At 52.9% G+C, this 23,415-nt stretch overlaps 1 protein-coding gene across 3 annotated transcripts; it reads right to left on the bottom strand.

Annotated features, from left to right (window-relative positions):
* Positions 1-4,450: 4,450 nt before the first annotated feature.
* On the bottom strand, positions 4,451-14,557 carry PCGF1 (polycomb group ring finger 1). 3 transcript variants are annotated; one of them, XM_084855127.1, is made up of 9 exons: positions 14,444-14,557; positions 13,219-13,324; positions 8,576-8,728; positions 7,822-7,893; positions 7,533-7,638; positions 6,463-6,496; positions 6,004-6,090; positions 5,753-5,833; positions 4,451-5,662 (listed from the first exon to the last, which is right to left on the bottom strand). In XM_084855127.1, exons 1-9 carry the CDS (start codon positions 14,537-14,539, stop codon positions 5,615-5,617), a joined length of 783 nt encoding a protein of 260 aa, XP_084711253.1. In that variant the 5' UTR covers positions 14,540-14,557; the 3' UTR covers positions 4,451-5,614. The 3 variants fall into 3 exon arrangements, with proteins under 3 accessions (XP_084711253.1, XP_084711255.1, XP_084711254.1); XM_084855129.1 differs by lacking the exon at positions 14,444-14,557 and adding an exon at positions 13,857-14,302; XM_084855128.1 differs by lacking the exon at positions 14,444-14,557 and having other exon boundaries at positions 13,219-13,663.
* Positions 14,558-23,415: the final 8,858 nt, after the last annotated feature.

The following is a 23,415-nucleotide window of genomic DNA, read 5'->3' as shown; positions in this document are numbered from 1 at the left end:
ATAACTCCGACCATGCCAGGGGGGTGGGACAGCCCCCCTCCGGCTTGCAAGGGAGAGGGAAGCCCATCCAGGCAAGAACTAGGCACAAGGGAGCCTGGCCCATGGTTCTGAGTTCAGCAGTCCTCTGGCAGGATGGTTTTGATCTCTGACCCCGTGCCCTGCATTTCACCACATACTTAGCAAGGCCTGGGTTTTCAAAACGGGGGTGGGGGGAGCCTGACCTCAGGCACACCTCCCTCCCTGCTGCTGCCAACCTTGCTGGATGGGTGAGAAATCACCAACAGCTGGGTTTGGTGGGAAGGGCCTGCCTAGGGTAACTAGATCCCCCCATAGCGGCTCCAACTGCGCGGGGGGGGGGGGGCTCCGCTCAGCAGCAGCCGGGCTTGCTCAGGGGTTAAGCACAGGCCACAAGGATGGTTAACTACCAGCTGGTGCCCTGTAAATCATGAGCCAAAGGTGCTGTGGAGGAAGCAGTATGACGCAGGCAGGGCAAGAGGCAGGCAGGCAGGCAGGCAGGCAGGCAGGCAGGCGGCAAAAACAGACCCAAAGAAAGGGAGGCCGAGGATGCCGAGTTCCTTGGGAAGTGCAGCTCCGTGGAGAAAGAACGCCGGAGGCTGAAGAGCAGGCCCGTGGAGCCCTGACAGGCACAGGAGAGCGTCAAGCGCCTTTAGAGAAATGGAGATCACGAGAGAAGCCTCCGGACGGGGGCTAAAAAGACTCTTGGTGTCCAAGGCTCAGCCCTCAGCATTTCCCCGAGGGAAAAAACAGAGAGGCAAAGGAACAGATGGAATTCAACATGGTCAGAACAAGAAGGGGGTTTGCTCGTGTGCTGGTAACAGAAGGAAAACGCTGGAATGCAGGGCCATTACTGCAGGACCACAGGAGGAAGGCAGGTGAGAGGGGGAAACACTTTTCAACAATAGCACATGGGGCCAAAGCTCAGAGGAGGCTGAGCCCGCTGCAGGCCTCCCACAGGAGGGAGATGGGCAAATCTCTGAGCATCCTCCTGCCCAAGGGGAGAACTCATGGGGAACTGGTGTGGCCCCACAGCTGAAGAGCACCTTATGCGGCCAGGCTTTCAAGACGGGAATTACAGGCCTGTTTGCTTCACTTCTGTTCCTGGACAAATATGAGAGTGAGCAGCAAGGCTATTCACTAAGCATCCGGAGGAACACGGCATGCTTCCTAGAAGCCAATGCTGAGGGCAGATGGGGAAGGCTGAGAGCACGTGGGGGCTCCTGGGGAGTTGATGGCATAGAGAGGACGTGGCCTGCAGCCTCCGGGCAGAGGGCAGGACCAGCATCACCACCCCGCCCTTTCCCCTGTGGCTGGAGGACTGCGCTAACCCAGGGACAAGCGCACCGGGGGGGGGGGGTAAGGGGCAACCCCCTCCCCATCTCTAGCCCCCATGCAGCAAGCCTGTAGGTGGCTGTTGTGGGAGGCCAGGAAGAGCCCTGGATTTGTCCAAGCCACATGACAGACTTCCAACGCAGGACTCAGGACTGCTTAGCCTTTCACGACCCTGCCATAAGGACAACCAGGGTGCCAAATATTCTCCCCGCTGGCTCAGTGCAGGTGATCAGGTGAATGGGCAGGCTTAGCTGGGACGCGAGAGTACAGAGGAAGGATGGAAGACGGGGCAACACGCAACTCAGCTGACTGGGAGGGACCGGCTGCAAGAACAGTGGAACCGTTTGGCCCCTGAAGTTGAAAAGCGCCAGGCACACCACACACTTCCCCTTGCTGAGCACCCGCCGGAGGCTTCACCTCTTTTGGTTGGTTGGTTTGAGCGACTCCGAGAACAGAACAGGGGGCAGTCTAGGGCCATTGCTCTGCCAGGGAACCCCAGCTTGGCACGCAGAAGGCCCCAGCTCCCACCCCAGATGGCATCCCCAGGTAGGGCCAGGAAGGGATCCTGCTTGAAACCCTGGAGAGCGACGGCTGCCGGTTAGTGTGGACAACGCAGGGCAGGGTGGACCAGTGGGGCTCTCGATCTGCCTGCAGCCATGTAGAGGGCTTAAGACAGGCCCAGTTGGTGCCAGCTTCTTCTATTCAGCTTGCTAAGGTATCAAAGAAGGGATGGATGCAGATGTCTGAAGGGTTTGCCAGGTCACAGACCCGCGACGCCTCCATCGATGCCAGGAGCAGGAGCACTCTGCACATGACCGAAGTGTGTATGGACTGCAGGCACCACAGAGGGTAGGCTAAGCTTTCAAAATTATGTAAATACACTGTAGTGTGCAGACAGCACTAGAGTGAAATTCAGCAAGGGCAGAGGTCAAGTGTTGCCTGTGGGAAAGAAAAACTTCATGCACTGGTTATGAACTGACATTGCCAAGAAAGATTGTATGGGTATAACGAACTGTCCATAGAGTTATATACACAGAAGCTTTAGAGCAGGGGTGAGCGACATACGGGGATGGGGGGGCCCAACACCACTAACAGATTTGCTGCTGAAATGTGCTTGCGTACCAACAGCCAAATCCCTGTGGTTTTGCTTTAAAACCAGGCACGTGGGGTGCACACACCTTGTCTGCAAGAAAAATCACCCTCCCAGAAAGCTCCCAGGAGCGCAATTCTGCTTCCGAACAAGACGTACAGTGCCACTACAGCTGGAAATTCAGCAGGAGAGACGAGACGTTCAGGGCTGCATGAAAGGCTGTGTGCTGCCACCCCCACCCACCCCGCTCTAGGGGCTTCAGAAAGGAGAGCAACATCCTTCTCTGTGCTAGAGGGTCAGCTGGCATGGAGGGCTCTGCTGAGTCCTCGTCAACACGAGATGATCAGACAGTAAATCTGCAAAGGCGACGGTGGCCATCCATTGAAAGGACGGTGGCCATCCATTGAAAGGCTTAAATCACCTGTACTCTACAGGTACCCTAGAGGAGCCTTCCCCAACTTGGTGCCCTCCAAATGTTTTGGACTGCAGCTTCCAGCATTCCTGAGCACTGGCTGATGACTGGGGCTCATGGAAGTTGGAGTTCAAAATATCTGGATGGCACCAGGTCAGGGGAGGCTGAACTGGAGCAAAGAAGTAGGGCAATCGTGGAAACGCTGAGGAGGAGGACGTCAACCTCCTCCGTGAAGAGACCACCACTGTCCCCATCCTCCTCCTCCTCCATCATCCCTATGAGCCAGCCTGAGCATCCCAAAGGAAGGGCAGCTCCGAAGGAGAACAAAGGAACAGCTCACATGAGGAGGGGGCAAGAGGCTGAGAGCAACAGCCAGATCAATTCAGGTCTACACATCCAGGAGTCCCGAACAAAGGAGCTGCCCAGCTGAAGAGGCCACAGGAGCACCTCTGGTTGGAAGGTTTCCATGAACAAATGGAGGCTTCAGGCATGGGGCAGGCCAGCCGGGCTCAGCATCAGGCTGACTCTACTGCTGCCACCCCTTTTCATTCTAGAGTTCCCAAAGAAGCCACACTGGGCTATCCCATCGGAACAGGAGCATGGGGAGATGGGAGAAAACCTTCTGGCAGGAATGCCACTGCTGGAGCGGGGGAGAGAAGGGGAGCCCCATTCAGGACCCAGCCCACAGGCTCTTTAGTTCACTCTGTCTAATAAGGGATCTGAGCATGCCATAGCTCAGCAGAGGAACTGAAGCTTGGCTTCCTCCACTTTCAGTCTCTGGCTCATGGGTGCAACGAGCAGAACAGATGGCCCAGATCCTGCCTGAGATGGACTCCGCAGACTGAAACAAGGGCCCTCCCCCACCCCTGTTCCCCCTGCCCTCCACTCAGTGGCCTGACAGCAAGCCCCTGCCACGGACATGCAGGAGGGCTGTGTGCCTGCTGCCTAGAGATTGGAAAATTTCTGGAAACTTTGAGGCCATAGAACAAAATGGGTTTTCCTGTTTCTTTCCGAAAAAATGGACATTTTGGAAAAAATTGAAAAATAAGCAATACTTATTTGTTTAGCACTCTTTACAGACCTCAAGTCACTTTGTTGCTTTAAGACCACCTTCCGCGACCTGGTGCCCTCCATATATTTGGGACTTCAGCTCCCATCAGCCTCAGGCAGCATGGCCAGTGGTCAGGAATGCTGGGCACTGTAGTCCAAAACATCCAGGGGGCACCAAGTTGGGGAGGGCTGCTTTAGGAACATAAAGCAGCCTTTCTGTTCCTCAAGTTATTTTATGTCTAACTTAGTTTGCTCATAAGATTATCATTATATTTTAAGACTTTTAAAAGTAAACTCAGTTAGTAAATTTGTAACTATTGTCTGAATAGATTAGAACTACATTGAATGACTGCTACAGAATAAAACCTATACTCCATAGAATAAAACCCAAACTGTCAAGAATGCAGATTTACTGTCAAGAATGCATAATGGTGACTCTACTCACGTGGTGGGAAACTGAGCATAAATGTCTATCAGCAAAATATACTCTAGATCAATACTTTTAAAAAGAAATGAAATAACTCTGCTGGGATTCTTACAGAGAGGATTAAAAAAAATGTTTTCCCAATGGCTTAATTATTTCCAGACATTTTACATCTCTAGTATTTTTCAGGGAAAAACCAAAATGGTCCTTGGAAAAAAAAAAACAGTTTCTCCCCCAAATGTTTCCGGGTTTTTTTTTCTGGGCCTTCACATCTCTCACCCACCCCCAACAGAAGTCCAGGCCACGGCTAAAGGGGACTCAGGAGCTGGGGGGGCCCTGAAGCATGTGGGTACGAGGCTGGAGTTGTCCGCTCCCAGGAATCAGCGATGCCAGCAGGGTCTGGTGGATGCTCAAAGCCACCACCACCACCCCAGTTCGGCTGCAGCTCGACCACACTGAGCCTGAAACTCAAGGCTGGCCTGCTTCCCCAGAAACTAGGCCTGGGGGAATCCAGAAGACCCCAGGCGTGTCTCTTGCAACCCTCTCCCCATGTTCTGACAGCTGCCCAGATGGTCGCCCCACTGGCCACAACAATAGGGCCTACTTGGCAGCATGCCAGGGACCCCCCCAAATCAGGGGCTCAGGACTGCATTATCACCCATTACCTCTGGTGGAGGGAGGAAGAAAGAAATTGGGGAGGGGGGCTGCAACATGGGCCATTATTTGCTCATCACTCCTCATTGGAATTCTGACACCCGAACAGGAAGCGGGGGGGGGGGGGAGGATGACGGAGATTAATCTCCCTAGCCGGCACAGCAACTGCCGCTCCAGAACGTGCCTGAGCTGGCGGGCGCATTAAATCACTGCAAAGGAATGGAGAAGAGGGGGCAGGCGGCTTCCTCCCCTCAGAGACTCCAGCCCCCTCCCGCCCCATGTCAGCCCCATAAGCCAGATTTGAAAACAGGAGCATTTCTGCCACCGACTGGCAAGCCTGGAGAAGTGCAGGCAGAGCTGCTAGGGGCAGGGCTGCCCCCGCCTCGCCTTGCCCCGCCCCTGCCGCCACTCCGGGAGGCACTGATCCTCAAAGGAGCTCCTTCCTGGCACCTCAGAAAGCGCCACCCAAGCCAGGGTGGCAGGAGAGCCAAAGAGACAGTGCTTTTCTGTACTTTTATTCCAAAAATAAACTCACATCGAAGAGACAGGGGCCTTAAATTAGAGTGATAGGGAGGGCTGTGTGTGTGGGAGTGCAGGCTGCTGCCCCAGGGGAAAGTCGCTCAGCTCCATCCCCCTACCTCCTCTTCTCCTTCACGCTGTAATGCAGCAGGAGGGGAGCCGGCTGCAAAGCAAAGACAGCAGGGGTCAGTGTCTCTGCTGGGAAGGGGGGAGGAAGAGACAGCCACCCCCACACCAGAGTCAGCCCCCTCACCTTGCCAAACCAGCGGGACAGCCACAGTTGCTTCAGGGTCATGTGATCCGGGAGCACCTCATTGTTAAACAGGACCTGCACCTAGAGGGGGGGAGGGAAACCCCAGGCCCATCAACACAGGGATGCCTGGGCCCAAGAACCCCCCAGGCGGGCCCTCCCACCCTCCCTCCCCAGGGCTACCAGCAGTGCTCTCCTTGGCAGCTCCGGGACACTCCTTGCGCTCAGAGCAACCAGGCCCGGGTCTCACTCACGTGTTGTAGGGCCAGCTCCAATCGGCAGCACAGAACCCGGCGGAGGTGGCGGATCTGGGCCCGCACCGAGCAGCGGACGTATTTGTGCTTGGGGTGGGGGGAGGAAAAAAAGTGTAAGAGGGAGCAATGGGGAGCCAAGCAGACGGGCCAAAGGCACCCTGAGAACATGCCCAGCCTGCCTCGCAGTCTTCCCCAGTCTCTCGAGAGGGGGCAGCCCTGGGGCAGGGGCAGCCCTGGGGCAGGGACTGCTGGGAGAGAAGCATGTGGGAGGGCAGCACCCCAGCCCTCATGCTCTGCTGTGAAAGCCCCTCCCTGCGGGGAACGCTGGGCCGGAGGGGGCTGGGGCGCGGTGGAGCGGTTGGGGCGCTGGAGACTGGACTGAGCACAGGGTGGAGTATGGGAGGCCCTCAGCACCCTGCCCCCATGTGAGGGCTCCCGGGGCCCCCACTCCCTTCTCACCTGCAGGATGTGCTTGTGCTTCTCCTTCCCGGAGCTGCAGCGAGGGGGAAGAAGGGGAGTGGTGTCAGTGAGAGGAGGTGGACCCCCCACACACATACACACCAAGGACTGCAAAGAGCCCCCAGTTGCAAGGGGGGAAATGACATGCGAGGGGGAAATGACATGCGGAGGGGGAAATGACATGCGGAGGGGGAAATGTCCCCCCTCTCCGGGGGCTCCCTCCCCCTCCCATGCTGGAGCACAGCCCACGCCTGCCCAGGGCCCTGCTCTCCTCCAGCGGGGGGGGGGGGGGGGAGGGGGAGGGGGAGGGGCGCCAGGCCTTCTTCCAGGCCCACTGGCTGCGGCACAGCGCCCCCTTGTGCCGCACCAGGGTGAAGCTGCCAGCACAGGAGGGCGAGGAGGAGGAGGAGGAGGGAGCAAGCCCCTGCGGGCAACCAGGGCATCTGAAGAGGCACGTGGGAACCGGGGGGCACTGGAGGCCGGCACCCCCCGCCAGCACTGCTTCTAGGGTAGCTGTCCAGGAGCTGCAAAGGGCTGCAGCCCATCTTTCACAAGCCCCGGTGGAGAGACAGAGCCACACCACCTGTCCCCCAGCGCCAGCAAGGAGAGGGAACGAGGGAACGAGGGAACTAGGGCACTGGGCTTGGACTGGGGAAACCAAGGTCCAAATCCCGCCCCCCTGCCCCCGGGGCCAGGGTCTCCTTGGCAGCCTCCCCTCAATGGATGCAAACAGATGGGAAGCAAACCAACAGGCGGACCCTCGCATCCCGGAGGGCATCCCCGAAGCCAGAGCGGCCCATGAGGCTAGCAGCTCCAGACGACTGGAGCCAGCGACCCAAGGACTGCAAGGCCAGAGCAAGCTTCCTCAGGCCTACGCCTGCCCCCCCCCCACTGCTCGAGATTGCCTAGAGGTGCAATGGCATCACCCAGGCCACGTAGCCACACTCCAGGAAAGTGGGGTGAGACGGTATTTGCTGGGACCCGCCCTCTGCCCCCCACAGGAGGCACCCCTGACCGACTCTGGCCAAGCTCAGCTGCCACCCCCCCGCCCCTGCCACTGTCCTGCTCACCCCTGTTTCTCCAGGCACAGCATGACATGCTCATCAAACCGGTAGTAGTGAGCACGCGAATGGTCGAAGGCCGTATACGGCAGGCCCACGCGGTCCGAGGCAGGATCTGGGGTGGAGGCACACTGTCAAGCCCCACAGTTGGCCAGACATGCAGCAGAGCAGCGGCGAGGGAGGGAGACCCTCCTGCCCTCCTACCCCCACACCCACTTCAGGCCCTTCTGTCCAGCACCCTGCTGAACCACACAGGACCATGCCCGGAAGGCGGGGGCAGGCAGAGAGCAGTCCGCACCTTCGCTGCTGGGCTGGCTGACACGCTCCAGGCCTCGGGACTGGTAGAACTCTCGGATCCTCCTCTCCTCACCTGCAGGGATTTTCAAGGGAGTGAAGAGAGGAGAGGAGAAGAGCTGTGCGGATCAGACCGGAGGCCTGTCTAGTCCTGCATTCTGTTCACACGGTGCCCAGCCCACAAGCAGGACAGAAACACCACAGCACCCTCCCATGCATGTTCCCCACGGGCATCCCGCCTCTGACCGTGGAGGCAGTGTAGAGCCCTCAGGCCTGGCAGCCACTGACAGGCTTCTCCTCCAGGAATTTGCCAACGCTCCCTTTAAAGCCAGCCAAATTGGGGGCCATCGCTACAGCCTGTGGCAGTGAATTCCAGTTTAGCTATATGCTCTGTAAGGAAGACAGCCACTGGATCCCAAGGCTCATGGAGAGAAACCCAGCAGTCCAAGCGCTGCCTCTTTGGTGCAACAGCTAAAAATGACACTCCACATTCAGGGGCAGCTGCTTTCCAGGGACCTGTGAGCCCCCCGCCATCCAGACTAGCAGCAGTTGACTGAGCTCAATGGACCTGGGCCTGATCCAGCAAGGAAGCCTCCCAGCCTGCAGCCAAAGCTGCAGCAGACAACACCTCTTCTCAACACCCCCCTCAGGTACGGGAAGAAGTCCCACAGAGGCTGCAGACCTGGCGCCTGTGGGGCCAGTGGAGGGCTGAGGGCACTTTGGTCCACCCCTCTCCTTCTCCTGCTTCTCACACTTACTCTCCTGCAGGCCAGGCACCAGCTTGTAGACAATGTCTTGCATGACACGGTCCAGCTTAAGGTTGAGCAGCGGCTGCGTCTCGTGGATCTTGGTGCTGCACATGGGGCAATACTTGCTGGTCTGCAGGTACTTCACGATGCAGCTCTTGCAAACTAGGGGAGATGGAAGAGCCCTGTCAAGCCCCAGTGCTGCCACCAAATGCTGCGCCAAGGGAAGTCCAAGGGAAGAGGGCACCCAGGGGCTGGACTGGCCCAGGGCTCTTCCACGTGCAGCCAGGAACGAGCTGCAGGTGGGCAACCTCGTCTCTCTCGCATGTTGGGTGGTCAGGATCTCAATGGTGCTTGCTACCCTGAAAGCCCCCGCATGTGAAAATGGGTGGATGAGCGGGGGGGCGGGGGAGGAACGGAGCCCTATTCCAGAAGTGGAGTTCCCGGCACTATCTTTATTTAACACATGCAGACATTGCTCTTCAACCAATAGATTCCAGGGCAGTGGACAACAAACATAAACAACCAATTAAGTATACCCCCAAATGTTAAGACCATCATGTTAACAATCATAATAAGTAGCAGCTAAAAACACGTAGCAGATTAAGGCATTGCACAACTCAAAATGCCTGGGAAAATGAATGTGTTGTAACCTAATGCTAAAGGACTGCAATACAGGCACCAGGCTAGAGAAATGAAACTACCTGAAATTCTGAAGTCATGGGGAAAAAAATGACGGGGGGGATGGAAATTTTGGGAAAAACGCACAATATTTTTAGTTCTCGTTATAGATCTAAATTCACTTTGTTGCTTTAGGACAGCCTTCCCAACAAGGTGCCCTCCAGATGTTTTCAACTTTCACTCCTATCAGCATCAGGCAGCACGGCCAATGGTCAGGAATACTGGGCACTGTAACATCTGGACAGCACCAGGTTGGGGATGGCTGCTTTAGGAACATAAATTATGCATAATTTGGTTTCCTCATAAAATTATCATTAAAATTAAAGACTTTTAAAGAGTAAACTCAATTAGTAAATTTGTAATTATTGCCTTCATGGATCACTACCTTGTTGTGGCGAAGGGGCTTGCGTAACTCAGTGAAGCCATAAGCTATGCCATGCAGGGCCACCCAAGATGGACAGGTCATGGCAGAGAGTTCTGACAAAATGTGGTCCACTGGAGAAGGAAATGGCAACCCACTCCAGTATTCTTGCCAAGAAAACCCCATGGAACGTATCACAAGGCTAAAAGAGATGACGCCGGAAGATGAGCCCCTCAGGTCGGAAGGTGTCCAATATACTACTGGGGAAGAGCAGAGGGTATTTCCAAGTAGCGCCAGAAAGGGTGAAGCGGCTGGGCCAAAGCCAAAAGGACACTCAGCTGTGGATGTGTCTGGTGGTGAAAAGAAAATCCGATGCTGTAAAGAACAATATTGTTTAGGAACCTGGAATGTCAGATCAATGAATCAAGGTAAGCTGGAGGTGGTCAAACATGAGATGGCAAGACTGAACATCGACATCTTGGGAATCAGTGAACTAAAATGGACAAGCATGGGCGAATTTAATTCAGGTGACCATCGTATCTACTATTGTGGGCAAGAATCTCCTAGAAGAAATGGAGTAGCACTCATAGTCAACAAAAGGGTGAGAAAAGCAGTCCTGGGGTACAATCTCAAAAATTATAGAATGATCTCAGTACGAATCCAAGGCAAACCATTCAACATCACAGTAATTCAAGTCTATGCCCCAACCACTGAGGCCGAAGAAGCTGAGGTTGATCGGTTCTATGAAGACCTACAACACCTTGTAGAACTAACACCAAAAAAAGATGTCCTCTTCATCATAGGGGATTGGAATGCTAAAGCAGGAAGTCAAGAAATCACCGGGATAACAGGCAAGCATGGCCTTGGTGTACAAAATGAAGCAGGACAAAAGCTAATAGAGTTTTGCCAAGAGAACACGCTGATCATAGCAAACACTCTTTTCCAACAGCACAAGAGACGACTCTACACATGGATATCACCAGATGGTCAATATCGAAATCAGATTGATTATGTCCTTTGCAGCCAAAGATGGAGAAGCTCTATACAGTCAGTCAAAACAAGACCGGGAGCTGACTGTGGCTCAGATCATGAGCTTCTTGTTGCAAAATTTCAGCTTAAATTGAAGAACGTAGGGAAAACCACTAAACCATTCATGTATGACCTAAATCATATCCCTTATGAATATACAGTGGAGGTGAGGAATAGATTTCAGGGATTAGACCTGATAGACACGAGTGCCTGAGGAACTATGGACGGAGGTCCGTAACATTGTTCAGGAGGCAGCAACGAAATCCATCCCAGAGAAAAAGAAATGCAAGAAAGCAAAGTGGCTGTCTGATGAGGCTTTAAAAGTAGCTGAGGAAAGAAGGGAAGCGAAAAGCAAGGGAGAAAGGGGAAGATATATCCAACTGAACACAGAGTTCCAGAGAATAGCAAGGAGAGACAAGAAGCCCTTCTTAAATGAACAACGCAAACAAATCGAGGAAAACAACAGAACGGGAAAGACTAGAGATCTCTTCAAAAAAAATCGGAGATCTCAAGGGAACGTTTTGTGCAAAGACGGGCATGATAAAGGACAAAGAAGGCAGGGACCTAACAGATGCAGATGAGATTAAGAAGAGGGGGAAAGAATACACAGAAGAACTATACAGGAAAGATCTTAATGTCCCTGATAGCCATGAGAGTGCGGTCACTGAACTTGAGCCGGACATCCTAGAGAGTGAAGTCAAGTGGGCCTTAGGAAGCATTAGTAACAACAAAGCTAGCGGAGGTGACAGTCTTCCAGCTCAGCTATTTAAAATCCTAAAAGATGATGCTGTTAAAGTGCTGCACTCAATATGCCAACACATTTGGAACACTCAACAATGGCCGCAAGACTGGAAAAGGTCAGTTTACATTCCAATTCCAAAGAAGGACAACGCCAAAGAGTGTTCAAACTACCGCACAATTGCGCTCATTTCACATGCCAGCAAGGTGATGCTCAAAATCCTACAAGCTAGGCTTCAGCAGTATGCGAACCAAGAACTACCGGAAGTACAAGCTGGGTTTCGAAGAGGCAGAGGAACTAGAGATCAAATTGCCAACGTTCGCTGCATCATGGAGAAAGCAAGAGAATGCCAGAAAAACGTCTATTTCTGCTTCATTGACTACACTAAAGCCTTTGATTGTGTGGATCACAACAAACTGTGGCAAATTCTTAAAGTGATGGGAGTACCAGATCACCTTACCTGTCTCCTGAGAAACCTGTACGAGTGTCAGGAAGCAACAGTAAGAACCAGACATGGAACAACCGAGTGGTTCAAAATTGGGAAAGGAGTACGACAAGGCTGCATATTGTCACCCTGCTTATTTAACTTATATGCTGAGTACATCATGAGAAATGCCGGGTTGGATGAATCAGAGGTCGGAATTAAGATTGCTGGGAGAATTATCAACAACCTCCGATATGCAGACGATACCACCCTAATGGCAGAAAGCAAAGAGGATCTAAAGAGCCTCTTGTTGAGGGTGAAAGAGGAGAGTGCAAAAGCTGGTTTGAAACTCAACATTAAAAAAACAAAGATCATGGCATCTGGCCCCATCACTTCCTGGCATATTGAAGGGGAAGAAATGGAAGTAGTGACAGATTTTACTTTCTTGGGCTCCAAGATCACCGCAGACAGTGACTGTAGCCATGAAATTAAAAGACGCTTGCTCCTTGGGAGGAAAGCTATGGCCAACCTAGACAGCATAGTAAGAAGCAGAGACATCACCTTGCCGACAAAGGTCCGTCTAATCAAAGCTATGGTTTTCCCAGTAGCAACGTATGGCTGTGAGAGCTGGACTATAAGGAAGGCTGAGCGCCGAAGAATTGATGCTTTCGAACTGTGGTGCTGGAGAAGAGGTCAAATCAGTCAATCCTAAAGGAAATCAACCCTGAGTGCTCATTGGAAGGACAGAGACTGAAGCTGAAGCTCAAATATTTTGGCCACCTAATGCGAAGAGAAAAGTCACTGGAAAAGACCCTGATGCTGTGAAAGACTGAAGGCAAAAGGAGAAGGGGACTGCAGAGGATGAGATGGCTAGATAGCATCACCGATGCAATGAATATGAACTTGAGCACGCTCCGGGAGAGCGCGCAGGACAGGAAGGCCTGGCGTGCTATGGTCCATGGGGTCACGAAGAGTCGGACACGACTGAACAACACAACAACAACAATTATTGCCTGAATAAACTATACTTTTAAATTTAATATACAAAACATAATTTAATGAGCAAACCAAGTTATAACAAATTTTAGATTCTTATTTGATGTCTTGGAGAACAACTTCAGCAGGAGGCCTCAAGATGTAGTCATGCTGGCAGGGGAAGAGGCGCCTCCTCAGGTATTTAGGTCCCAGCACAAACAGTGTCCCTTGTGCTCACCTCGTGCACGCATCGCCCCCCCCCCCGTTTGTCGGACCAGGAACTTCTCCGACTCCTCACAGCAACCTCCTCCCCCCCACACACACACATACTTGCAGGGGCCTCTTGCTCTAATCTGGGCAGGTGCCTCTCATTTCGTCAGGAATATGGCCCTCCCTCCCCTTGAGCTACAGCCAGCCAGCCTCCCCGCCCCCAGGACGTTACTCACAGGTGTGCAAGCATTCCGTGATGGTGGTGGCATCTATGAAGTAGCCAGCACAAAGGAAACACACGATGTGCTCATTCAGCTCCTTCATCTTTACTTTCACCTCCTCCTGTGGACAGACAGGCAGGCAAGCAGACAGAGGGGCTTCAGGCTGATAGTCCTCTGCCCCCCCCCAGTGGCTCTTCCCCTCTCCCAGCCTCAACTGTTGCAGCTCTTGCTCGCTCCTCCACCCGAAAGCCCACACGCAGCTCAGTGGCTGGGCCCCCACAACGTTCCTCTGGGTGAAAAACGGGCTCCAGAGGACAACTACCATCTGGAGCTGCCCACTGGCCTGCCGGTGGGCCAGCTGGATCTCCACCATGCCTCGTCCCCAAGCACACCAAGCCCAGAAGAGAGATCTTGAAGACTCACCTCCACCACGGATTCATTCCCTGGCCTTGGTCAAATCTCCCCATCCCCCTGAGTCCCAGCCACCCTACCTGAACACGGTCGCGAAATCGGGGAATGCGGTCGTCGCCACAAAGAAAGCCCCCAAGCCGGCACCCCCCCCCCGCGGGGAAGACGCGCCTCTCCGCGTGGCCCTCCGCCCAGCGCCCGCTGGGCTCTCAGCCCTGCCGATGCCTCACGGCCCCGCATCTCACCTGTGAGACGGGCCCAGGGCCCGCTTACACCGCGCTCGCACGGGGCAGGACGCCTCCCCTCCCCTGCCCGGCCAGGAGCAGGGGAGGTCGGGCTGGACGCAGGAGGGCCGGCAGAAGCCTTGCTCTGGGCGCGGAAGGCGGCGGCCGGAGGGGCGCAGGGCACGGCTCGGCCTTCGCCCGGGGCTGCGGGGAGTGGAGGGCCGCCCGCCGGAAGCTGCGGCGCGGCCGGCGCGGCAGTGCTCGGGGCTGCGGGAGCCCGAGGCCGCGGGGGCGTCCGCAGGCGAGGCGAGGCGAGGCAGGCCCCGGCAGCCGCATGGCTCGCGGCGTCGGGCGTCCCTGGCCCTTCCTGGGAGCCCCCGGCGGGGCCGCGGCGCCGGCGTCCGCGCCCTCCGCATCCCCTTAACTCTGCCCCGGCCGCGGGGCGGGCGAAGCCCCGCCCCGCCCCCGTTTTGCGCAGGCGCACCCGCCTGGCCGAGCGCAGACCGCCACTGCGCGCGCGCTACCGCCACCCCGCTTCAGGCGGCCGGGCCGGGCCGGGCCGGGCCGGGCCGGGCCGCCGTCCTGAGCAGCCGCGGCAGCCTCCACACCTCGTTCCGGAGCGGGTCCATCTTGTACACGGCCTGGAGCTGGTTCCGGAGCCGCATCGCGATCGCCATCGGGCCCCCCTGAGGAGGAGACGCCATCTTGGCGGCGCCTCGCCCACTTCCGGGTTTGAGGCGGGGCGGGGCGGGGCCTGTCGCCACAGCAACTACAGCTCCCAGCGTGCCCGTGGGCCCAGGCCGCGCCGCGTGTCGCGGAGGCTGCGCGGGGAGCGCCGCGCACGCTGGGCGCTGGAGTCCTGTCTGCCGCCGGGATGCGGGCGGGGCCGAGGCGTTGCGCCCCAGGCCCGCAGCGGGGCACCCCTGCCCGGGGCCTGGCAGCAGCGCTTCGGGCGTCCCGGAGAGGAATGGCGTGGCAGCCGTTGCTCTGGGAGCGGGGCCGAGAGCGCCTCCGTCCGGAGAACGGGCTTCGCCGCTGAGCCCTCGCATCCTGGGCCGGCAGGGTGCCCGTGCGGTGGGTGCTCGGAAGCCCTTCCCTTGGCCAGCCTCCGGAGTCCCTCGCGCGCCGACCGTGAAGTGGCCGCTCTTGAACGAAGGCCCTCCCGAGGGAGGCTGCGATGCGGAAGGCTGGAAGACCAAGAGGCTCAATTCTGTCGCCTGTGGCTTGGCTAAGAATGCACTGCTTTCTGAATAATAAATAGATCACATGACGTGCTAATTAGCTTACCTGTCTAAGGATGCCTGTGTTTTCACTAACAACTGTTTTGTGAATGGCTACTGTTAATTAAGTGCTTGCCACTCCCCTCCCTATGTCACCATGTGGCACTGGATGCAATATATAACCGGCATGACAAGGAGCCCTTGATGGTCTTATCCTCCAAGACAGGTACACTTCCAGAGCAGGAGGAAGCTGCCTTAAGGTGACTCAGGCCCTTGGTCCATCTACCTCAATATTGTCTATGCTGCCTATCAGCACCTCTCCAGCATTTGAGACAGTTGGCTCTGTCTCAATCCTACTTGGAGATGCTGCTGGGGATTGAACCTGGGTCTTTCTACATGCAAAGCAGGAGCTTTACTGCTGAGCTACAGTCATTCCTCAAAGGTCCTAGGAAGAGTAGACGAGGATGAAACTTTTGAGAAGCAAATAGCCAATGTTTTAAGGAAGCATGATGTAGTAGTAATGGGGGACTTCAATTTCCCCGATATTTGTTGGGAGACAAATTCTGCAAAACATGGCCCCTCCAGGAAATTCCTGACTTGTGTGGCGGATAACTTCCTCCTACAGAAAGTAGAGGAAGGAACTAGAGGATCCGCTATCCTTGACTTGATCCTAACCAATAGAGATGACTTAGTGGATAAAGTAGCAGTTACAGGAACTCTGGGGGAAAGCGACCATGTTGTACTTGAGTTCTTGGTTCTAAGGGAAGCAAAAGCCGAGTGTAATCAAACGCGTACCATGGATTTTAGGAAAGCTGATTTTAATATACTCAGAACTGTATATTACTGTCTGTTTCCCGCCTCCCAGCTGAGCAGAGCAGAGCAAGCTGCTCCAGCTGGTCCAGGGACTACAGAAGCAGGCAAACTCCCAGAGAGCGAGCGAACAGAGCGAGCGAACAGGGGGAGCAAACAGGAGTTGGCCAGGGGAGTTGCAGTGGTTGAAGAGACAAAGGAGACAAAGGAGACAGAGGCTAAGAGGTAAGTGGGTTGCAGGAAGCCCAGGGCGCTGCCCTTTATCCTTCTGACTGGCTGTGAGCTCACCAGGAGCTTCTGAGAGCTCCAACTGAATTGGAGGGGTGTGGCCTGAGTACTCCCAGCAGCTGACTGGGCGGGAAGCTTCAGTCTGTTTCCCGCCTCCCAGCTGAGCAGAGCAGAGCAGAGCAAGCTGCTCCAGCTGGTCCAGGGACTACAGAAGCAGGCAAGCTCCCAGAGAGCGAGCGAACAGGGGGAGCAAACAGGAGTTGGCCAGGGGAGTTCGGCAGGGGAGGTCAAGGGGGAGGCCCCTAACATTTTTTTTTTTAACTAACTTTTTCCCATTTATTTGTCTTGTAACACACACTTCCACACCAGTGGGACTCTGCTTTTAACCTCTACTGAGTAGAGGAGCAGGCACAGGCTAGTCTAGAACAATCACAAAGCTAGACACAAAAAGGGAAACGGGGCTATGGAAGGACAAGACTCTCCAGTGGTGGTGACCTGCAAGGTGTGTGCCATGTTTGTTTTCTTGCCTGAGAACAACATGGCCTACACCTGCAACAAGTGCAAGTTGATCACGCTGCTGGAGGAAAAAGTAAGTGGACTGGAGCGGCGACTGTCAACCCTCCGGGGAATAAGAGAACACGAAGAGTTCTTGGACAGAATGGGGGAACTACAGCAGCAAAGGGCAGACCAGAAGCTTGAAGAGCAACAGCAAGATGAGGCAGAAGTGGGAAATGCTGAGGAGAAGAAAAATGGAGTAGAGGATACTCCTTGGAAAACGGTGACAGTTAGGAGAAGAAGAACTAGACGCCACTCTGCACCAGTGGAAACGGTGGAGCTGTGGAACCGATTCCAGGTACTTGCAGATGAGACTGGAGGACAGCCTGCAGAGGAAGAATCACAGGGGAACCTGCATGAGAGTGAGCAAGAGGCTGAAGGTCAGTCAAACAGAGGCGATGAAACCCAGGCCTACAAGAAGAAGAAGAGAAGAGTGGTAGTAGTGGGAGACTCCTTGCTGCGTGGGATCGAGACCCAAGTATGTCGCGAAGACCCGTGGACTCGCCAGGTATGTTGTCTCCCGGGAGGACAGATTAGAGACGTGACTGAAAGGTTACCTGCACTCATAAAGCCCACTGACAGGTATCCCTTTCTTCTCATCCATGTGGGAACAAATGATAGCGCCAAGCGGAGCTACGAAGAGATCACGTCAGACTTTGAAGCTTTGGGAAGGAAACTCAAGAACTTTGGGGCCCAGATAGTTTTCTCATCCATCCTTCCAGTAGTTAGAAGAGGGATAGAAAGGGAACGAAAAATACTCCGGGTGAATGACTGGCTACAAAGGTGGTGCCGACGAGAGAGATTTGGATTCTGGGACCACGGCCTATACTTCCTGGAAGATGGGCTGTTGGCTAGGGATGGGTTGCACCTCACAAAGGCTGGGAAGAATGTGTTTGGCCACAGAATGAAGAACTTCATCAGGAGGGCTTTAAACTGAATCCTACGGGGAAGGGAGATGTAATGTTGGGGGTAACAATGGACGTAGGCGCATGCACTGCAATGGAGAGAACAGCGCTGATAGCGCCCAATAATAGTCTTCAGACACATGTAGGAAGAAAGCCAGACTATGAAGCACATGGTCTTCGATGTCTATATACTAATGCCCAGAGTATGGGAAACAAACAGAACGAACTTGAACTCTTAATACAAGAGGGAAATTATGACTTGATAGGTATAACTGAGACTTGGTGGGATGACTCTCATGACTGGAATACAGCAGTTGAAGGATATAACTTGTTCAAAAAGAACAGGAGGAACAGAAAGGGAGGCGGGGTTGCACTGTATGTGAAAAATACATATCTCTGCACAGAAATACAGGAGGAGGAGCTTGGTAGCCCCATCGAGAGCATCTGGGTTGAAATAAATGGAGCAAAGAATAAAAGGAACCTGGTGGTCGGAGTCTACTACCGGCCACCCAATCAAGGAGAAGACAAGGATGAAACTTTTGAAAAGCAAATAGCCAATGTTTTAAGGAAGCATGATGTAGTAGTAATGGGGGACTTCAATTTCCCCGATATTTGTTGGGAGACAAATTCTGCAAAACATGGCCCCTCCAGGAAATTCCTGACTTGTGTGGCGGATCACTTCCTCCTACAGAAAGTAGAGGAAGGAACTAGAGGATCGGCTATCCTTGACTTGATCCTAACCAACAGAGATGACTTAGTGGATAAAGTAGCAGTTACAGGAACTCTGGGGGAAAGCGACCATGTTGTACTTGAGTTCTTGGTTCTAAGGGAAGCAAAAGCCGAGTGTACTCAAACGCGTACCCTAGATTTTAGGAAAGCTGATTTTAATAAACTCAGAACAATGATCAGTAAGGTCCCATGGCAAACAATGCTAGCGAGAAAAGGAGTCCAAGATGGGTGGGAACTTTTAAAAAAGGAAATTCTCAAGGCACAATCACAAACAATTCCAACAAGAAGAAAAGGTGGAAGACAACAGAAGAAGCCAATGTGGCTTCACAAAAAGCTTAGGGATGACCTGAAAACAAAAAAGGACACATATAGGAAGTGGAAAGAAGGCCAAGTAACAAAAGAAGAGTACAGGCAGGTAGCACAGAATTGCAGGGATGGCGTCAGGAAGGCTAAAGCGGAGAACGAGGTGAGGTTAGCGAGGGATGCTAAAAACAACAAAAAGGCTTTCTTCAGCTACGTGCATAGTAAAAGGCAGAGGAAAGAAATGGTTGTTCAGCTATTAAATAAGGATGGCAAAATGATAACAGATGACAAAGAAAAGGCAGAGGTGCTCAATTCCTACTTTGGCTCAGTCTTCTCCCAAAAGAGGGTCTATGACCCCCCTGGCAAAGGCGAAGTACAGGCTGAAGGGGCAGGATTGCAGCTTGAGATCGACAGACATATGGTCAAGGAACACCTCATTACTTTGAATGAGTTCAAATCTCCAGGGCCAGATGAACTGCATCCTAGAGTAATAAAGGAACTGGCAGAAGAACTCTCAGAACCGCTGTCTATTCTCTTTGAGAAATCATGGAGGACCGGGGAAGTGCCGGATGACTGGAGGAGGGCTAACGTTGTCCCTATCTTCAAAAAGGGTAAAAAGGAGGAACCTGGGAACTACAGACCAGTCAGTCTGACATCAATCCCTGGGAAAATTCTGGAGCAGATCATAAAGCAATCCATCTGGAAGCACCTTGACAACAATGCCGTGATTACTCAAAGCCAACATGGATTTGTCAAAAACAAGTCCTGCCAGACAAATCTGATCTCATTTTTTGATCAAGTCACCTCCCTTGTAGACCGTGGGAATGCTGTAGACATCATATACCTCGACTTCAGCAAAGCTTTCGACAAAGTGCCCCATGATATCCTGATGAGCAAACTTGCTCGAAGTGGGCTAGATGAAACAACGATCATGTGGATCCACAGTTGGCTACAGAATCGGACTCAAAGAGTGCTTATCAATGGGACCTTCTCAAGCTGGGGAGAGGTAACGAGTGGGGTACCGCAGGGCTCAGTCCTGGGCCCAGTGCTCTTCAACATTTGTATTAATGACTTGGAGGAGGAGGTGCAGGGAATGCTGATCAAATTTGCAGATGACACAAAATTGGGCGGGATAGCTAATACTTTGGAAGACAGAAACAAAATTCAAAGTAATCTGGATAGACTGGAGTGCTGGGCAGAAAACAACAGAATGGCATTTAATAGGGACAAATGCCAAGTTCTGCACCTAGGAAAAAGAAACCAAATGCACAGTTACAAGATGGGGGATACGTGGCTCAACCACACTACGAGCGAGAAGGATCTTGGAATTGTCGTCGATCACAAGCTGAATATGAGCCAACAATGTGATGTGGCTGCAAAAAAGGCAAATGCTATTTTGGGCTGCATTCATAGAAGCATCGCTTCCAAATCCCGGGAAGTACTAGTTCCCCTCTACTCAGCACTGGTTAGGCCTCATCTGGAGTACTGTGTCCAGTTCTGGGCACCACACTTTAAGAAGGATGCAGACAAGCTGGAGAGGGTTCAAAGGAGGGCAACAAAGATGATCAGGGGACTGGAAACAAAGCCCTATGAAGAGAGACTGAAAGAACTGGGCATGTTTAGCCTTGAGAAGAGAAGACTGAGGGGAGATATGATAGCACTCTTCAAGTACTTGAAAGGTTGTCACAGAGAAGAAGGCCAGGATCTCTTCTTGATCATCCCAGAGTGCAGGACACGGAATAATGGGCTCAAGTTACAGGAAGCCAGATTCCGGCTGAACATCAGGAAAAACTTCCTGAGTGTCAGAGCAATACGGCAATGGAACCAATTACCTGGGGAGGTGGTGGGCTCTCCCACACTGGAGGCCTTTAAGACGAGGCTGGACAGCCATTTGTCAGGGATGCTCTGACTTGGATTCCTGCATTGAGCAGGGGGTTGGACTCGATGGCCTTGTAGGCCCCTTCCAACCCTACTATTCTATGATTCTATGATTCTAGAACAATGATCAGTAAGGTCCCATGGCAAGCGACGCTAACGAGAAAAGGAGTCCAAGATGGGTGGGGGCTTTTAAAAAAGGAAATTCTCAAGGCACAATCACAAAATTCCAACAAGAAGGAAAGGTGGAAGACAACAGAAGAAGCCAATGTGGCTTCACAAAAAGCTTAGTGATGACCTGAAAACAAAAAAGGACACATATAGGAAGTGGAAAGGAGGCCAAGTAACAAAGGAAGAGTACAGGCAGGTAGCACAGAATTGCAGGGATAGCATCAGAAAGGCTAAAGCTGAGAACGAGCTGAGGTTAGCGAGGGATGCTAAAAACAACAAAAAGGCTTTCTTCAGCTATGTGCATAGTAAAAGGCAGAGGAAAGAAATGGTGGTTCAGCTATTAAATAAGGATGGCAAAACGATAACCGATGACAAAGAAAAGGCAGAGGTGCTCAATTCCTACTCTGGCTCAGTCTTCTCCCAAAAGAGGGTCTATGACCCCCCTGGCAAAGGCGAAGTGCAGGCTGAAGGGGCAGGATTGCAGCTTGAGATCGATAGGCATATGGTCAAGGAACACCTCATTACTTTGAATGAGTTCAAATCTCCAGGGCCAGATGAACTGCATCCTAGAGTCATAAAGGAACTGGCAGAAGAACCCTCAGAACCGTTGCCTATTCTCTTTGAGAAATCATGGAGGACGGGGGAAGTGCCAGATGACTGGAGGAGGGCTAACGTTGTCCCTATCTTCAAAAAGGGTAAAAAGGAGGAACCTGGGAACTACAGACCAGTTAGTCTGACATCAATCCCTGGGAATATTCTGGAGCAGATGATAAAGCAATCCATCTGGAAGCACCTTGACAACAATGCCGTGATTACTCAAAGCCAACATGGATTTGTCAAAAACAAGTCCTGCCAGACAAATCTGATCTCATTTTTTGATCAAGCAACCTCCCTTGTGGACCTTGGGAATGCTGTATTATTATTATTATTATTATTAAATTTATTAATCGCCCATCTGGCTGGTAACGCAGCCACTCTGGGCGATGTACAACATATAATAAAACAGTTTAAAACAATAAAATTCTACAGTAAAAACATTTTCTAAAATACCCTAACCCACCCAAAATGCCTGCCTGAACAACCACGTTTTTAATGCACGACGGAAGCTCATTACAGAGGGGGCGTGGCGGAGTTCCCTAGGGAGGGAGCTCCACAGTGTGGGGGCCACCACAGAAAAGGCCCTCTCCTTCGTCCCCACCAGTCTAGCTGTCCTGGCTGATGGGACAGAGAGAAGGCCATCCGAGGCTGATCTTGTTAAGCGGCCTGTCTGGTGCTGCTGGAGGCGCTCCTTAAGACAGGCTGGGCCGGAACCACATAGGGTTTTAAAGGTCAAAACCAACACCTTGAATTTGGCCCGGAAAACAACTGGTAACCAGTGCAACTCCTTCAGCACTGGAGTGATGTGATCTCGCCACCGGCTGCCTTTAATCAGGCGAGCCGCCGCATTCTGTACCAGCTACAGCTTCCGAACCATCTTCAAGGGTAACCCCACATCGAGCGCATGACAGTAGTCTAAACGAGAGGAGACCAGGGCATGTACTACTGATGGGAGCAGATGGTGGGGAAGGAAGGGGCGCAGCCGCCGTATCAGCGCTGTCCGGCTCACAGCTGACACCTGAGCCTCCATGGACAGCTGGGAGTCCAAAATGACCCCCAGGCTGCAGACCTGGTCTTTCAAGGCTAGCCGTACCCCATTCAACACCAGGTCAACATCCCCCAGCCTCCTCTTGTCTCCCACCAAAAGTACCTCGGTCTTGTCAGGGTTTGACAAGACATCATACACCTCGACTTCAGCAAAGCTTTCGACAAAGTGCCCCATGATCTCCTGATGAGCAAACTAGCTCGAAGTGGGCTAGAAGAAACAACAATCCGGTGGATCCACAGTTGGCTACAGAATCGGACTCCAAGAGTGCTTGTCAATGGGATCTTCCCAAACTGGGGAGAGGTAACGAGTGGGGTACCGCAGGGCTCAGTCCTGGGCCCAGTGCTCTTCAGCTTTTGTATTAATGACTTGGAGGAGGAGGTGCAGGGAATACTGATCAAATTTGCAGATGATGCAAAATTGGGAGGGATAGCTAATACTTTGGAAGACAGAAACAAAATTCAAAATGATCTGGATAGACTGGAGCGCTGGGCAGAAAACAATAGAATGACATTTAATAGGGACAAATGCCAAGTTCTGCACCTAGGAAAAAGAAACCAAATGCCCAGTTACAAGATGGGGGATACGTGGCTCAACCACACTACAAGCGAGAAGGATCTTGGAATTGTTGTCGATCACAAGCTGAATATGAGCCAACAATGTGATGTGGCTGCAAAAAAGGGCCAATGCTCTTTTGGGCTGCATTCATAGAAGCATAGCTTCCAAATCCCAGGAAGTACTAGTTCCCCTCTACTCAGCACTGGTTAGGCCTCATCTGGAGTACTGTGTCCAGTTCTGGGCACCACACTTTAAGAAGGATGCAGACAAAGTGGAGAGGGTTCATAGGAGGGCAACAAAGATGATCAGGGGACTGGAAACAAAGCCCTATGAAGAGAGACTGAAAGAACTGGGCATGTTTAGCCTTGAGAAGAGAAGACAGAGGGGAGGTATGATAGCACTCTTCAAGTCCTTGAAAGGTTGTCACAGAGAAGAAGGCCAGGATCTCTTCTTGATCATCCCAGAGTGCAGGACATGGAATAATGGGCTCAAGTGACAGGAAGCCAGATTCCAGCTAAACATCAGGAAAAACTTCCTGACTGTGAGAGCAATACGACAATGGAGCCAATTCCCTAGGGCGGCGG

The sequence above is a fragment of the Heloderma suspectum genome, chromosome 5, assembly GCF_057233095.1.
Source record: "Heloderma suspectum isolate Gila_16-S chromosome 5, 16-S_ref, whole genome shotgun sequence".
Lineage (NCBI taxonomy): Eukaryota > Metazoa > Chordata > Lepidosauria > Squamata > Helodermatidae > Heloderma > Heloderma suspectum.
The sequence above is the reverse complement of the archived record's forward strand: the minus strand, read 5'-3'. Positions and strand labels throughout refer to the sequence as shown.

Excerpts from the sequence above, each read along its gene's own strand:
- PCGF1 (XM_084855128.1), bottom strand. The coding sequence starts at position 13,576 with ATGGTGGAGATCCAGCTGGCCCACCGGCAGGCCAGTGGGCAGCTCCAG. Across the intron at positions 8,729-13,218 it reads CACGGAATGCTTGCACACCT|TTTGCAAGAGCTGCATCGTG; the intron begins GTGAGTAACGTC and ends CATCTCCCCTAG. Across the intron at positions 6,497-7,532 it reads CTGTGCCTGGAGAAACAGGG|CTCCGGGAAGGAGAAGCACA; the intron begins GTGAGCAGGACA and ends CCCTCGCTGCAG.